At 41.3% G+C, this 17536-nt stretch overlaps 1 protein-coding gene across 4 annotated transcripts in view; it reads right to left on the minus strand.

The window, feature by feature from the left end:
- PCNX1 (pecanex 1) overlaps nucleotides 1-17536 on the minus strand; it is a 171323-nt gene that overhangs the window by 5409 nt on the left and 148378 nt on the right. For all 4 annotated transcript variants that reach the window (XM_080665041.1, XM_080665040.1, XM_080665039.1 and 1 more), the window contains 7 exons: nucleotides 14123-14223; nucleotides 13258-13408; nucleotides 6984-7214; nucleotides 5910-6184; nucleotides 4045-4250; nucleotides 1055-1497; nucleotides 159-299 (listed from right to left, as the gene is read on the minus strand). In XM_080665041.1, the coding sequence (XP_080521167.1) occupies nucleotides 159-299; nucleotides 1055-1497; nucleotides 4045-4250; nucleotides 5910-6184; nucleotides 6984-7214; nucleotides 13258-13408; nucleotides 14123-14223 (1548 nt within the window). The remainder of the gene's footprint in view (nucleotides 1-158; nucleotides 300-1054; nucleotides 1498-4044; nucleotides 4251-5909; nucleotides 6185-6983; nucleotides 7215-13257; nucleotides 13409-14122; nucleotides 14224-17536) is intronic.

Raw genomic sequence — 17536 nt, forward strand, 5'->3', positions numbered from 1 at the left:
AGACCTTGAACATGCTCACGAGCTCTTGCCTTCACTTAAGACTAGAGGCAGCAATTCTATGAGATAATTAAACAAGGACATAAGTCAACTAAAAACATGCATTCAAGTCAGCCAGGCTACAAAAAAGTCCAGGCAGCCAGCTTCATAAGAAAACTTACATGGCCTTCCATACCCTCCTGAGGAGTCCAGTCTTTCCAGCTGTTTCTCCCAGCTTTCAACCGAATACCCTCATCAGGCCACTGCAGCTCTTTCCTTTTTGACAGGTTGATCCCATCCAGAATTTGACTGGGATCCACAATCTATATTGTAAATAAATATAGATCATTTCCAATTAATTTTTCTCTTGAAGATGAAAAATTATATAATCCCAAACAAAATTTCACAGGACTCTTTGGGTCTCAAGTTCTCTACTGCCTAGCCAATATAATAAAAGCCTAATATGCTAAGGGTCTGACCATTCTGTCGGCCGTTCAACTAATCAAAGTGTGATATGCCAAGGCCGCTCAACTGCTCGCTATGACATGCACTGATCACCAGGGGGCAGACGCTCCAACTGGTAGGTTAGCTTGTTGCTGGGGTTCGGCCAATCGGGACTGAACGAGACAGGCCAGACACGCCCTGGAGCCCAACTGCGGTCCTTCCCCAGCCCCAATCGTGCACCGGTGGAGGCCCTTGGCCTGGCCTGCGCTCTCTCGCATCTGAGACCCCTCAAGGGATGTCGGAGAGCCAGTTTTGGCCTGATCCTGCAGGCCAGGCCGAGGGACCCCACTGGTGCATGAATTTGGGCACTGGGCCTCTAGTAATGGAATAAAAAACAATCTAAAGAGCCACCTCCCAAATTCCTTTCAGCCTACTGGTAAACCTTCTGCAATGGCCACACAACCGCAGCTGGGCGGGAAGAACTGCTTGCTTTCAGTTACACACTGGCAGAAATGTTCTAGTCTTCAGACTGAGTAATATGAGATTGTTTTCACCAAAGTCCTTCACTCAACAAGCAGGAAATAAAAACAAATGCGTAAGAGAAACAGTGCACGAAGAACGTGGGCTTACTCACTTGGACTCTGTAAATCACCTCCCCCTTTTTGGCATGTGCATTATTGGTAGGACTTAAGGTGTTGCCTGGCGGTGCATCAGCAGCACTGCTCTGGCCCCCATCTGTCCCAAGAAAGCCCACGAGAGTGTGATGCTTGCAGGCCGGGATGCTTTGGCTGGAGCTGCTGGAAGAAGGCAGGCCATGGTGCACACAGGCCATGCCGCTCTGACCGGAGGGTTCCATCTGGTTCACCATGGAGAGGCGGGACTGGATGGAGGACGGTAAGTTTCGAAGCGATATCTGACTGGTAGAGGAGCGCCGACAAGGCACAAATCCTGTGGTGGACATCCGGAGGGACGAGTGCCGGCTGCTGTAGCAGTAGGAAGACTGGCTGGCTACGGAGGCCCGCGCTGGGGACTGTCTGACCAGGCCTGACTGCACAGAGTGGGTGCTGTGGCTAGTGCCTAGGGGACAAACAACAGCACTCATTCTGAGAGAATGAGTCAAACCGTCTTCTTCTGTTTTTGTTTCTGTAGCTTCTAACACTTTCTTCCCTAAGCAATTACTTGAATTTAACACTTATTCCTAAAAATTCAAATTGTTAAAAAGAAATAAATATCTGAGATCTGTTTTCTTGTACCGTTTTTATAACATTAATTTAATTTGCTAAAGCATTTTAAAATTCAAATTTTGAGGCAAAAGAAAGATGACCAAATAATTTACAGTAAATATCAGGATTTAAGGTTGGGATAAATCCTGTAAGTTTCAGAGATATATTTTAGAACAATGGTCACCAACTGGTGGTCCAAGGACCACTGGTGGTCCATGTGGTCCGAAAGGCTGGTGACCGCTGTTTCAGAATAACAAGCATTCTTCTTTAATCAGAAATAAGACATCTCATGGAAATATTAGTAAGGATCTATCACGTGGCAAGCTCTACAACTATTTCTCAAAGTATAGTATTAATACCCTCACAATCTATTCCAATGACAAGCTGCAGTGCCTATCAATGACACTATAATCTTCATAGATATTAAGGAATTACTTATAACTATGAATTACCAGTGATACTGAATAGGTTTTTCTGTGTTCTTTTTCAAATGATTTAATATGATTCTTCAGATTTGTCCTTTTCCTGGCTCATAGTGATGTGAAGATTATTAGAAAATAATTATAGCTCAGCAGTGTGGCTCAATGGTTCAGCATCAATCTATGAACCAAAAGGTCACGGTTCGAACCCCACTCAGGGCACATGCCTGGGTTGCGGGCTTGATCCCCAGTGTGGGGCATGCCAGAGGCAGCTGATCGATGATTCTCTCTCATCACTGATGTATGTTTCTCCCTCTCTCTCCCTCTCTCCCTTCCTCTCTCTGAAATCAATAAAAGCATATTAAAAAATAATAATTATCAATGATATTAAAAAATAGCAATAGGCACTTTTTATCTGAAAATAAAAAGAGTAACCAATGTAAGAGAAAGGTACACTTTAAGAAGCACATTGATGGTTTTCAGTTTTTGCCCAGAAGGTAAAAAGCAACCTATGAAATGTTGATTATACACCAATTCAGAATCCTAACAATTCCAGTGCCACTGGACTTTTTTAAATTGAGGTAAATGTCTTGACTTCATCTGCTCCACTTGCAGCTGCAGGGAAAGGACGGTGCTGGGTCCACCGACCAGCCATATGGAAACGTGAAATCTGATTCCTGCTGCAGATGAGGTGGGCTATAGATCGCATGTAAAAGGTAAGTTAGCCCTCGCCGGTTTGGCTCAGTGGATAGAGCGTCCGCCTGCGAACTGAAAGGTCTCAGGTTTGATTCCGGTCAAGAGCACATGTTTGGGTTGTGGGCTCAATCCCCAGTGGGGGACTTGCAGGAGGCAGCCGATCCATGATTCTCTCTCATCATGGATGTTTCTATCTCTCTCTCTCTCCCTCTCCCTTCCTCTCTGAAATCAATAAAAATATATTTTAAAAAAGATAAATTAGTAAAAAAAATACCTCATGGAATGAAAAAATGAAATATTTAGAACTATTTCTCCAAGTATAGTAGTAATACCCTCACAATCTATTCCAATGTCAAGCTATACTGCCTGTAGAAAATTTATAATTTTTCTTAAATAGGATACAAAAAGCACTAAGTATAAAAGAAAAGATCAGTAAATTACTCTACACTAAAATTGAGAACATCTCATCAAAAGGCAGCAAGCCACTCTTCACAGGAAGGGAATGGAAAGCCAAGAGACAATGGGAAAAACATTTGTAGTATGGAAAACTGACGAGAGAATTCAAATCAGAATATACAAATATAAATGAGAAAAAGATAAGCGAATAGAAAAATGGGCAAGGCACTTAAAGGGCACTTTAGAAAGAGGAACAGCTGATAATCTCATTTAAAAGCTTCCAATCTCAGAAATCAGAGCAATGCAAATTAAAGAAATTAAAGACCACCCTCTCTCCTGTCCCTCTGAGCATGCAGGGAGCAAGGTGGGACCTGGTAACACCCAAAGCTGGTGGAAAGTTTACCAGATGGGCATTCCTATGCATGACTGGTAAGAATACACAATTGGTAAAAAAAAAACTTTCTGGAAAGATTTTCAGCATGATATATCATGAGTCTTAAATATTCTCATAAACTTTGACTTAGTGATTCCATTTTTAAAGTTTCCAGCCTACAAAAATAGTATGTGATTATAAAGATATAAAGATAATTACAACATTCAGAAGAAACCAAATCATTGTCCAATAGGAGAGAAGTTGAATAAATTATGTTAATTAAATATTATTAGCCTTTAAAAAGGATACTTTCAAAGAAATATTTCAAATAATATATATTTACATACATAAACCAATTATTATAAACAAATAGGATAATGTCCAACTGTGAATCAAATAAAATGTTCTATTTATATATTTCCAAGTAGATAATATGTCATCCTCTTTATCTATGTATACTAACTGAGCTCCACAACTAAGAGGTTAACATTGTTCACATAATCTTGTTGCACATTACCGAGTGTTGGAGGATAAGCCGTGACGGGCGGATGGAGTCCTGCTCCAGATCCCCGGCCTGTGTTTCCGATGCTTCCTTGGGACACGGTGCTGTGGGGGTCATTGGCAATTGTTGCGTTGTTGCTAATGCAAGAAGTTCCCCCTCCAGTATCAGAATCTTCAATATTGCCACCACTGTTACATCCAGCTCCACAACCTTTCCTCAACCTAGGAACAAACACCAGAATAGGAAGCATTACCCCAAGGTCACTTCAAGGTAGGTACTTTATTCTTTTTTAGCTATTCTGAATGCGTAAGGCTACTAATGGTCACCTTTGAAAGTCTTTAAGGTGTAATCAATATTAGGAACAAAAAGTCTGTTCTGTTTTCATATTCTCTTATATTCACTACCTCGATACTTCCCAATTGGTTCACTGTTCTACACTCTATCATCTTTCTACACTACAGGAAGAACTGCACGTAACAGTTGTGACACTAAGATCACAGCTGGAAACAGAATTCTTGCCAGTGTCTACGCAGTGCCTCTGAAGTCTGCAAGACCTGAAACCTAACGTATTCGAGTGAAACCTAACTTACGCTGCAGTACACCTGAAGGGAGCTGCTGTGACGATTCCTCCTTCTTCCATTTGTTTATTTTTTATGTGTAACGTGGACCAACTGTCCTGGTTTGCCCACAACTGTCTTGGTTTAAAGCACTGAAAATCCTGCATCCTGGGAAACCCCACAGTCCTGGACAAACAAGGCAATTCCAGCAAAACATGTATTTTTTGGAAAAAAATATATATATATTTCTTCGACACTACCCTGGTTTGTGTTCTTCCTTCTGCGTGGACAGGGACTGTATTAAAATGGTGAAACCTTACTCTTTAATGTTGGATATTTCTAGAAGAATTTAAAAACACCTATTTGACAGTTTGTTACTCTAATCCCAGATCCCATTTTTCTTAAGCTCTGATTTAAGGATATGAACTCTTAAGAAATTGAAAATAATATTCTGTGATTTATTTTTCTTCACGTGTCATCAAATTATATGTTCCTACACCACACACCACAATTTCCTAGACAAAATGCAGAGAAAAACATTGTGTGCATTCCCGAAGACAGACTACAGATCTGAGCTTGGAGTGATGACTGGATTGGGAAAATAGCAATAGTATCTCTGCACTGTACAACCAGGAATGGAATACAACAGATAGAAGAAAGCAATCCATCTGCACAAGTTCCTCATGCTTTTCTGTAATTTGTCCTGTTTGCTGACCCACACGTTCTAATAGCAGCAATATGCTGCAAACAGGTAAAAAACATTAAACAAAGGGAACTATTCAAAACTGTACTAAATGCTACAGCAGTGGTTTTTCACCAGAGCTGCACATTAGATTTACCTAATAAGAGCCTCAAGATATACACTGAGTGGCCAGATTATTATGATCTCTGAACGCATAATAATCTGGCCACTCAGTATATATCCTATGTAATAAAAGGCTAATATGCAAACTGTCCCCTCGACTAGGAGTTCGACCAGCAGGCAGGCCGGCCAACCGCCCAGGTCCCCTCCCCCTGGCCAGGCTGGCCAGACCACACCCATGCACGAATTCATGCACCGGGCCTCTAATACACACACACACACACACACCCACGCACGCACTCACGCACGCACGCACACTGAGTGGCCAGGTTATTATGCGTTCAGAGATCATAATAATCTGGCCACTCAGTGTATATGCTCAGTCTCTGCTTCCTGAAGTTCAGATATAATAGATTTATATTGTGCTGTGGCACCTGTATTTTCCCTACAAACTTTCCAGGTGACACTAATGCACACTGTCTAGCTCAAAGGTCAGGATACACCACCACCCAGTGGCTCACCTGTGCCAGGTTGACACTATGAAGTTTCTGATGTTTCCCAAACTGATAGGTCCCCCAAGAATTTCTTTAAGCTGTTCGTGGCTGTCAGAGTAAGAAGTTGTCAGGGGTGAGACAAAGATCGGGTAGCCAATAGGCTGATCACAAGATGAGTTTATCATGTTTCTCAGAGCCTGCTTTGCATTTTGGATGCTACCTCTCTCAGGGTTACGGTTCCGTAGAAATACAAGCTCCTGCTGTTGCCCCGCCCAAAGACCTCGGACACATTCCTTATTCACCTGAAAACCAGATCACATGGGAATTAGGTCATGGGGCCAAGAATGAAATTCATACAAACAGAAGCGCAGAAATGGGAGGGATACAAAAGACATCATGACCAACTGTGAAAGGCAGGAAACAAATAGGTCACGTCTACACAGGAGTTAACCATTTTCCATTGTCATGCACAGGCTGTTAAACAGTAAGCACAGAGGACTTCTGCTCTGTCTTATAAAAATACCAAGTAAAATGTAGTCCATTTCATTTTCCAAATCAGTGAAGCACTGAATTTTGTAAATGAGATATTTTTTATAGAATCAGAGGTAACAATATTTTTAGTTTAAAGGATGTTTGTGACTTTGGGCTTGATTAAATGAAGTAGTGAAAAAAATAACCTTTATAAATTATCAAAATAAAATTTCAGAGATTAAGCCTCTTAAAGTCCTACGATGTTTAACAACAAGAACAAAAAAAAACAAAGCCTAAGGAAATGTTAAAGTGAACCACTGGGCAGTATAAGCTACAGAACTATTTTGCAACCTAGGAATCCCATCATCATATTAGCAATATGGAGCTGATGTTTAAGAGATTCTGCCCAAATAGCAAATGAAATAGGCTTTATAGCACATGAGAAAATGTCAGAGGACAGACTAAATTACTGACAAAATAAATAAAATTAAGTGCTTATAAACAATAAATGCTAATGAAATATGGTCATCATTTTTTATCTCCAAGAGTGTCAACTACTTTTTAAAAGTTTGGATAAGGTTATCTAAGTTGCAATTTTTTCAGATGCAAATCAATGCCTCAAAAACTTACTTTAATGACCCTGAAGCTCAGGTAGCGTCTGTTGAGCATGATGACTTTATACTCGTTGGTGCCATCATCCATGACATGCCGCAGGGCAAGCAAGGAGGGAGAGTTGGCTAGGACTGCACTCCGCCACGCAGGGTCGCCTTCGTGGGCTATTACAAGGTTTTTTTCATGAGATACAATGGCTTCATAGAGCACCGTGGGGTCATCATACTCATCTGAAGAAGTGAAATGATCCTATACACAGAAGAAAATATTTATCTTTTTTTTAGGAAAAGAAGAGAATGACTTCCAGGATGATAAAAACTTCTATAGTTACTAAATCAATTACTAAATGAAAATTTCATATCAGCACACGTTAATATTATTAGACATAAAATATATAAAAAATACTCTTTAAAAATGTGTTTTAAGTCCTGGTATTACCGGCTAAACCTAGGAAGCAGCTAAACCTCTTTGAGCCTCAGTTTTGATATTTGTGAGTGCCAGCATTATCTGCAAACCAACTTGGCAAGGTTTTCGTAAGAGTGAGATGGAATAGTGTATTGGAGAACTTTTTACATTATGAAGCATTATTCACATACACGGTGAATGCTTTTATTATTCCATGCAGGCTCGCCCTCAGACTTGGATGTGCATCCTTGGGGATCCTGCATTCCTGCTCTCCCTCACCTCCCCTTCAGACAGCACACACTTGAGTGAAAATTTATCAACCTCTAAGTTACAAATGTGAAGTCAGCCAATCTTATATTTGTGTTTCCTTATTAATACACCATTTCAGAAATTCAGATTTGTGTTTGGTTAGTTGGGTACCTGTCCTATATCTTCTGTTAATTTATAGGTTTCTGAATGGGAGATACATTTCATATACTCCTTTGTTTCATCCTTACTACCCGCAATGGAATCTTGCACATGGTAATATTAAATGCCTACTTAGCAAATGAATGAATAGTTATTAAGATGAAGAGGTTGTTCAGGGAAGACTCCACTAGTTTCTCCAGGACTAGGAGCCTTCATCTGTCTTAAAGCTCACAACTATGAGCCATATCTCAACTAGTGAGAGGCAGGATAACATGGGTTTTAGAATCATTCTATTTTCTTTCTTTTTTTTTTTTTTTAATATATTTTATTGATATTTTTACAGAGAGGAAGGGAGAGGGACAGAGAGCTAGAAACATCGATGAGAGAGAAACATCGATCAGCTGCCTCCTGCACACCTCCCACTGGGGATGTGCCCGCAACCAAGGTACATGCCCTCGACCGGAATCGAACCCTGGACCCTTCAGTCCGCAGGCCGACGCTCTATCCACTGAGCCAAACCGGCTTCGGCTAGAATCATTCTAGAGACATGGCTTTATGTGAAAAGTGCCTGGTTAGTAAGAAACACAATTTTAGAGATTTTTTTATGTAGTTTTAGTTTTTGTTAGTTAACAGATGATCCTTTAACAGAAATACACACACACACACACACACACACACACATATATCACATAATAATAAAGAGGTAATATGCAAATTGACCATCGCTCCAACACACAAGATGGCCGCCCCCATATGGACACAAGATGCTCGCCACAAGATGGCCGGCAGGGGAGGGCAGTTGGGAGCGACCAGGCCTGCAAGGGAGGGCAGTTGGGGGTGATCAGGCCTGCAGGGAAGGGCAGTTAGGGGTGACCGGGCCCGCAGGGGAGGGCAGTTGGGGGGAACCAGGCCTGCAGGGGAGGGCAGTTGGGGGGAACCAGGCCTGCAGGGGAGGGCAGTTGGGGGTGACCAGGCCTGCAGGGGAGGGCAGTTGGGGGCAATCAGGCTGGCAGGGGAGCAGTTAGGCGTCAATCAGGCTGGCAGGGGAGTGGTTAGGGGGTGATCAGGCTGGCAGGATGAAGCAGTTAGGGGCAATCAGGCAGTTAGGCAGGCAGGTGAGCGGTTGGGAGCCAGCAGTCCTGGATTGTGAGAGGGCAGTCGGATATCCCTTGAAGGGTCCCAGATTGGAGAGGGTGCAGGCTGGGCTGAGGGACACCCACCCCCGTGCACAAATTTCGTGCAATGGGCCTCTAGTGTACATATATAAAGATATGAAAAAATCAACTTGAGTAAGGAAAAAAAAAGAAATTATATAAAAATTGGAAATATTTGTTTAGCTAAAATTTAGAGGATAGGGTTGCATTGAGGAATTTACAAAAGTAGTAGTATTGCAGTAATGAGCTATATTTTAAGCTCTCTGGGAACAGAATAGTTTTTTAAATCGAGTTTGAGGTATGATTTACATACAATAAATGCCCCCACTCTAAAGGTAGTTAGCTGCCCTTTAACAAATATGCACACCCATGTAACCACTGCTAAGTCTAGATGTAGAACATTTCCATCACCCCAGAAGGTTCCTTTCTGCCTTTTGGCATTCAATCTCTATATCCCAAGCAACCACTGATTTGCTTTCTGAATCTATATTCATTTCGCCTGCTTTAAATTTTATATAAATAAAATCATACAATATGGACTCTTCATATGTCTGACTTCTCTTGCTCTGCATAATGTTTGAGATTCATTCAGGTTGTGGTGTCTCACAATAGTTCATTTCTTTATAGTGTTAAGTAAACTTATTCTATCATGTGGCTATAAGTAAGCCACATAATTTATATGTTCATCCACTGACTGACATTTGAGTTGTTTTCAGTTCTGGGCTATTATGACTGAAGATGCTATGCACATTTGGTTTGTGGACATCTACTTTTATTTTCTTGGGTAAATATCTAGGAGTACAATTGCTGGGTCGTATGGCAAGTATGTACTAATCCTTTCTTTTAATATATAAACCTATTGTCCACTTTTGTGGATTTTCGTGAGTATATAACATATGAACTTTGGAGATGACCAGTATTGATTTACACATGTATCTTTTCCTGCCCAAGAGTCCCTCATGGACAATCCAACGTGTGACTAAAAGTGTTGGTCAATAAATGGGTATTATTTGTTACTTCATAGGTCGATCTCTATCTTCCTCGAAGGTGTACAGGAATTATAAAACTCATCCAGGTTGCACCTGCGTTCTCTATTGCCTCCCCAGCCCTCATGGCTCCTGGATGATTCTCCCGCCTCACCCTCCGTTTGTCACTGCTTGTTGTCAGTCACGCTAATGGCGAGAGGGTGCTGTTCCCAAGTGTGGGCCTGATCATAAGGCAGAGAAGCACTGTTACAGGCAATAGTGCTTCAGCCAGAGGGGCATGAAGGGAACAGACCCCAAAGCAACAGGCAAGGGCACGTCTAGCGTGAGACTAGAGGCAGTGACCAAGGCATCAGAGGCTTTGGACCCTGTGCCTCGGTGTCTTCTCTGCCAGAGAGATGACACATCCGTCATGATGTTTAGGATGAACTGAAGATGCCTGTCAGGAACTGTGAAATAATTATGCTATGTAAAAGAGGTGATTTCTTACATAGAGATATTTAATTGGTACCTTTTGAGAAACCTGATTTGAAAAACATTTTAGGGAGCATTTGAAATCTTGCTTCCCAGCATTGTAGTCAGTTTGGCTCAAATAAAATTTTATATGGTAAAAATTTCTTTATAAAAAATATATATTTTATTGATTTTTTACAGAGAGGAAGGGAGAGGGATAGAGAGTCAGAAACACTGATGAGAGAGAAACATCGATCAGCTGCCTCCTGCACAACTCCTACTGGGGATGTGCCCGCATCCAAGGTACATGCCCTTGACCAGAATCGAACCTGGGACCCTTTTCAGTCCACAGGCCGATGCTCTATCCACTACACCAAACCAGTTAGGGCTACAGTAAAAATTTCATACAGGCCTTAGGCAATTCATAGGACATCACAAGACAAAAGGAGAAATACCAGACAGACAAAAACAAAATAAAAAAAAATTTTATGTTATAGTTATTACCTTTTTCTTTTACATACATTTAATTTTTGTTTCAAACTCTAAAGCTAGTCTGAAGATGGATAACTCTATTTGATCCCAAATATATATTTTCCCATCATCCTCAAAACAGCATTCCATTTTTCAGAGATTTTCAAATAATATTTCCCTTATTAGAAATTCTCCTAAATAACATGGGACATGAACTTCATTCCAGTACTTTAGATCACAGTAAAATCACTTGAAGAGTTATTCACCTTTTATTTTTGGGGAAAAATATTCAATTAGATATGAGCACAGCAGATGCATTTTAATGAGTCTTATCATGTGGTCTCTATCATCAGATCTGATGACTACTGTCAAGTGGAATGAACAGAACAGCAAGTGCCAGTACAGAAAGTCCTTGAATGGCAGTGTTTCATTATAATGTTGACTAGGGGCCCGGTGCACGAAATTCATGCATGGGCGCTGGGTCCCTCAGCCCAACCTGCACCCTTTCCAATCTGGGAGCCCGCAGGGGAGCCCTCTCCAATCTGGGAGCCCTGATGGCTGAGGCCCACTCCCCGTGGTTCTCTGCTCTCTGCAGGGCCTGGCCGCTGCCCAGAGGCTCTCCGCGGCTGGGGCGGGACACTTGCCTCGTCGCCACACGACGAAGCAAGCATTCCGCCAAGCCACTCACGCTGCCCGCTCTCAGCAGCTGCCCCCCCAGGACTGGGGGACTCCGGTGGGGCTGAGGGGACTGGGCACCGCCATCTTGTGGCTATGGGGCACTGCCAGCTTTTGTGATGGAGTGACAGTTAATTTGCATATTACCCTTTTATTAGATAGGATGATCCTGGCCAAGGCTGCTGCCTATAGAGTGTGCACATCCTCCCCATGTCTGTGTGGTTTTCTCCAGATACTCCAGTTTCCTCCCACTTCCTAAAGCTGTGCATGTGAGGTGAACTGGCGTGTCTCCATTGTCCCCATCTGAGTGGGTGTGGGTGTGGGTGTGGGTGTGGTGTGGCTGTGCGTGGGTGCTGTAATTTAATGTCCAGGGTGGGTGCCTGCCTTGCCCCCTAAGCTGCTGGGAGAGGTTCCAGCCACCTGCGACCCTGAACTGGAATAATCAGGCTGGAAAAGAACTACCTTACTTGTTTTTATTCATCTTTCTTAAATACTAGAGGCCTGATGCACGAAATTCATGCAAGAGTAGGCCTTCCTTGCTCCGGCTGCCGGCACCGGCTTCCTTCTGACACCCAGGTCCTGGGCTTCCCTCCGGCCACCAGCAGGCACCCGGGTCTTGGGCTTCCCTCCAGCCACCGGCAGGCACCAGGGACCCGGGCTTCCCTTGCAGCCCCAGCTTTGTCTGGAAGGTCGTCTGGAAGGATATCCGGAAGGACGTCTGGTCTAATTAGCATATTATGCTTTTATTATTATAGATATGTAATAGTTCACATTTACTTCAATGTTTAATACTAGAAGTGTTTTGAATCTTTACTGAGATGTTTGGTGATGTTTCAGTGACCAGAAATATGCCACAGGAATAGTTGTTTATAACAATCAGCCTCTGGGAAAACTGGTTTCATCATGTCATTTCACTTAATGTTGCAGTTTCCAAGAATCTATTGACAACATTAAGTGAGGCCTTACTGTACTTAATTTCAAAAAATATATTCTTTTTTTAAATATATTTTATTGATTTTTACAGAGAGGAAGGGAGAGGGATAGAGAGTTAGAAACATCAATGAGAGAGAAACATGGATCAGCTACCTCCTGCACACCCCCTACTGGGGATGAACCCGCAACCAAGGTACATGCCCTTGATCAGAATTGAACCTGGGACCCTTCATTCTGCAGGCCCACGCTCAATCCACTGAGTCAAACCGATTAGGGCTCAAAATATATTCTTAAAGTGATCCAGGACAATATGCATTGTGAGGCCTCATTTTAATTTTTTACCCTCCTAGGATTAAACTAGTGCTAAATCTTTCCTAACCATCTATTATTGTATATAACATGCTAAGTGAAACTCTCAGTTCAGTAACAGCAGCACTGAGGAGACTCCTGAGATGCTGCTGCACTGCACTGAGAGTCACCTAACATTCACACAGAAGAAGTGTGCGTTACAACCACATGATGTCAAAGCAAGTATCACAGGGCCAAAGGCTTGTTTCCAGTTTGTTACTCACTGCTTACACTTGTCCTCAAGCTCATGCCCAGATCAGTCAGCCTCTAACATTAATATTCAAATTTACTAGTAGAAACATAGGTTTGGGATTCCAAGATATAGCATCTTGCCCTGAATCATGTTTTTCTTTGTTTCAAATCAGAATATTTCTCAAAAGGTTCCTAAGAAACATAACTTGGAAGTCAAGTGAAGAAGCACCATTAACTAGTAGCAATGGATTAGAAATTTTCTCTTCTTACCTGATGAAGTTTAATGGACATACGGATTCCAGGGACTACTACTTTTCTTAGTAATTCCATGTCAGCAAAGATCCACTCGTCTCGAATTGAAGAAATACGGAAATCTCCCTTAAACAGGGCATGCAATCCATAGAGGAATGACTCTAAATTACTGTTAAGATTGGAGATAAAACATTTACATATTTTGACAACGGTCTTATGTTACATTGATTCTTACATCTGGCTGTGCATCACAATCATGTGAGAGAGTGTTTTAAAAATAGAGATTTCAAGAACTAATGTCAGCACCCCTAAATCAGAATTACAAGGAATAGGGCTTTTTGAACTGGGATCACTGTTTATGCACCACTATAATAGAGTCCATGAAAATAAACAACAGGCAAAGAGTATGTAAGTTAAAAGATATTAAGGAGGGGCTAGTGGAAAAGATGAAAATTTAAAATATATGGCACTTAATTCTAATTCATTTGGATGCATATGTCAAGAAATCCAGTTTATATTTAGAGTTCCAAAATCTAATGTACAACTATATTCAAAGTATAAATGCTCTGGCAGAAACTGCAATGAAGAACGAAAAAATAAAAAAAAGGTATATTGTTAGAAAAAGAGATGTTATGGGGTGATTATTTTTTAAATGTCTCAATCTATTAAATTCTCACTATCAATAGTTGCCTACATATAGGTCAATTTTAAAAGCCAGTTCTGTTAACCACTTAGAACTCAGCTATGCTCAGCAAAAAGACCTATACAACATCTGAAGAGACTTTTGCAATAAATTAGCATAGCACGCTTCGATGAAAGACGATTCCAGGCTTAAATCAGACAGCTTCCCACAATCCCTTCCTAAAAACAGAAATGCCATTACCTGGACATATGGTGGGATGCAGTCCCCAGAGCTCTTCGTCCCAGAACACAGAGTCCATAACAAAGAGTCACCAGGGAGGAATCTTTGTCCACATCCAGTGGCTTAAGAAAACAAACAAACAACAACAAAAAAGAAACCAAAGAAAAGGTGAAGGTGGTCAAAAGGTACAAATTTTTAGTTACAAAATAAATAAGTCATGGGGATTTAATGTAGTGACTATACGTAGTAATTCCATATTGCATATTTTAAGTTGTTGAGATCTTAAAAGTTTTCATCAGAAGGAAAAAAAATTATAACTATGTGTGGTCATTGAAGTTAACTAGATTTATTGTGGTAACCATTTTGCAATATATCAAATACCAAATCATTACGATGTACACCTGTCAATTATACCTCAAAAAAAAAGAAAGACAAAGAATGTTAATAATCAAAAGGGTATATATGTATTTATCAAATCAGAATGTATCTATTTAATGAATCAGAGAGATTAAGAAACTCAACTAGTCTCTACCTCCTCAGATAAAAGTTTTAATGAAAAGAAACAACAACAAACCACTATATAAGGAGGGTCTTTGGAATCTGTAAATAAAATCTAATACTTTATACCAGGATGTAAAAAAAAAACACACAAAAAAACCAGGTGTAAAGTACTTAGATGTTTAGCTAAGATCCTAGTACTCTATAGAAGAACTTGGTTGCCATACAGAGTTACAAAACTTTTTTTCCTCGTGATAAGAACTCTAAGATCTACTCTCCTAACAATTCAGGAGGGTACTGTCTTGGTAATGGGAGAAAAATCAGCTCCAGACTAATAGCTGGTCCCTCCTAAGAAAGCTTAAAAGCAAGCTCAGAAAAGATCCAACTGTCCAAAAGAATTTAATTGTCACAGAGTTAAGGTCAAGCATATTTATAGGACTACAAAAATATCCAGCACCCATCAAGGTAAAATGCATAAAGTCCAATAAAAAGTTGTCAGGCATGTAAAGTAGCAGGAAAATATGACCCATAAAAGAATAACCAATTAATCATTCACTCAGTCAAAACTGTCCCAAAATCGACACAGATGTTAGAATTAGTTAATAAGGATACTGAAAAAGTTATTACAATTGTTCAAAAAGATAGAGGAATGACATCATGCTGAGACATGAAAGATTTATAAAAAAGACAAGTTAAACCTAAAGAGATACCAAAAGTGCAATCTTTGAGATTTTTTTTTAAAAAAAATGCTGCACGGGATTAATGGCATATTAAACAATGAAGAAGAAAAAATAAGTGATTTTAGGAGAGTAACCTAGATGGTGGCATAGGTAAACACCTGAACTGCTGCCTCGCACAACAATTTCAAAACTACAACTAAAAGACAAAATGGACATCATCCAGAACCACAGGAAGGCTGGCTGAGTGGAAATTCTACAACTAGAAGGAAAGAGAAAAGCACACTGAGACTCGTAGGAGCTGCGGAAGGCAGAGGTACGGAGGCGTGCGTGGAGAGGGCTGGCAACTGAGGACACGGCTGGCTTTCTCAATCGGGAGGGAGACAAAAGCTCCCAACTGCTCTGAACTCCAGTTCCGGGCGAGACTCTGGGGACCCAGACTCATACGGGGAGAAACTGGACTGTCTGGCAGTGGGTAGAACTCGAGGGTGGCTTTCTCTCAGAGGTGCTTACAGCGATTACCAAGCGACACTGAAACCCAGGGGCCTCTTAGGGCAGGGTTGACTGGAAGCCATTGCTGTTTGCTCTGCCCTGAGACTCTGCCCCATCCAAGCTGTTCGCAGAGGCTTTTGCATATGAATGGCCTGGTCCTTTGAATTCTAAACTTACCTAACAAAATTATGGCTGAGTCAGTGAGACCCAGAACATCCAAAAGAAGGCCCAAGGCCCCACAGCAGCTTGCACTGATTCACAGCTGGGCCTCATCTGGGCACCTCCAAAACCCAAACAAAGAAGACAAATCTGCAGATCTCTCCATAACTCCTGCAGGGTGGCCTCAGGCAGAGGCTAAATTAGCACCTCCTTGGAGATCCAAGAGCCAGTGTACCCAGGGGTTAGAGTGGGACCATCCAAATTACAACTCCTCAGATCCATAAGGGACACACTCAGAGGGCAGACTCAGTGAGCACCAAAGCCCCACTGAAGCAAGTCTTGTCTCATAAGGGTATCTCCAGAACAGAAGTTCTCCCATCGTAGACACAGCTGATCCTCACAGCCAAGTGGCCTGGAGGTCAATTCCTCCCAGTGATACCAACAACAATCAAGGCTAACTACAACAAGACTGTGCACACAGCCCACAAAGGGGTGCACCAAGAGTGTCCACCTCAGGTAACTGGGGAGGCTGAGCCACTAGGCCCTATAGGACACCTACCACACAAATCCACTCTATCAACTCAGGAAAGCAGCCAAAATGAGGAGACAAACAAACAGGTCACAGATGAAAGAAATGGAGGAAAGCAAACGACTGGATATAGAGTTCAAAACCAAGGTTATAAGGTTTTTCAAGAATTTTCTAGAAACCGCCGATCAATTTAGTGAGACCCTCGAGGATATGAAAAAGAAATTAAGCATACACTGACTGAAATTAAGCATACACTGACTGAAATAAAAAATAGTATATAGAGATCCAACAGCAGACTAGAGGATCGCAAGGATGAAGTCAAAGATTTGAAATACAAAGAAGCAAAAAACACCCAACCGGAAAAGCAAAAACATAAAAGAATCCAAAAATATGAAGATAGTGTTAAGGAGCCTCAGGGACAACTTCAAGTGTACCAACATCCGAATTATGGGGGTGCCAGAAAAAGAGAAAGAGCAAGATATTGAAAACCTATTTGAAGAAATAATGACTGAAAACTTCCCCCACCTGGTGAAAGAAATAGACTTACAAGTCCAGGAAGCACACAGAACCCCAAACAAAAGGAATCCAAAGAGGACCACCAAGACACATCATAATTAAAATGCCAAGAGCAAAAGACAGAGAGAGACTATTAAAAGCAGCAAGAGAAAAACAGTTACCTACAAGGGAGCACTCATACAATTGTCAGCTGATTTCTCGGTAGAAACTATGCAGGCCAGATGGGAGTGGCAAGAAATATTCAAAGTGATGAATAGCAAAAACCTACAACCAAGATTACTCTACCCAGCAAAGCTATCATTCAGAATTGAAAGGCAGATAAAGAGCTTCATAGATAAGAAAAAGCTAAAGGAGTTCATCACTGCCAAACCAGTATTATATGAAATGCTGACAGGTATTCTTTAAGAAGAGGAAGAAGAAGAAAAAGGTAAAGATAAAAATTATGAACAACAAATACATATCTATCAACAAGTGAATCTAAAAATCAAGTGAATAAAAAATCTGTTGAACAGAATAAACTGGTGAATATAATAGAATCAGGGACATAGAAAAGGAGTGGACTGA

The sequence above is a fragment of the Plecotus auritus genome (assembly GCF_963455305.1).
Source record: "Plecotus auritus genome assembly, chromosome: 1".
NCBI lineage: Eukaryota > Metazoa > Chordata > Mammalia > Chiroptera > Vespertilionidae > Plecotus > Plecotus auritus.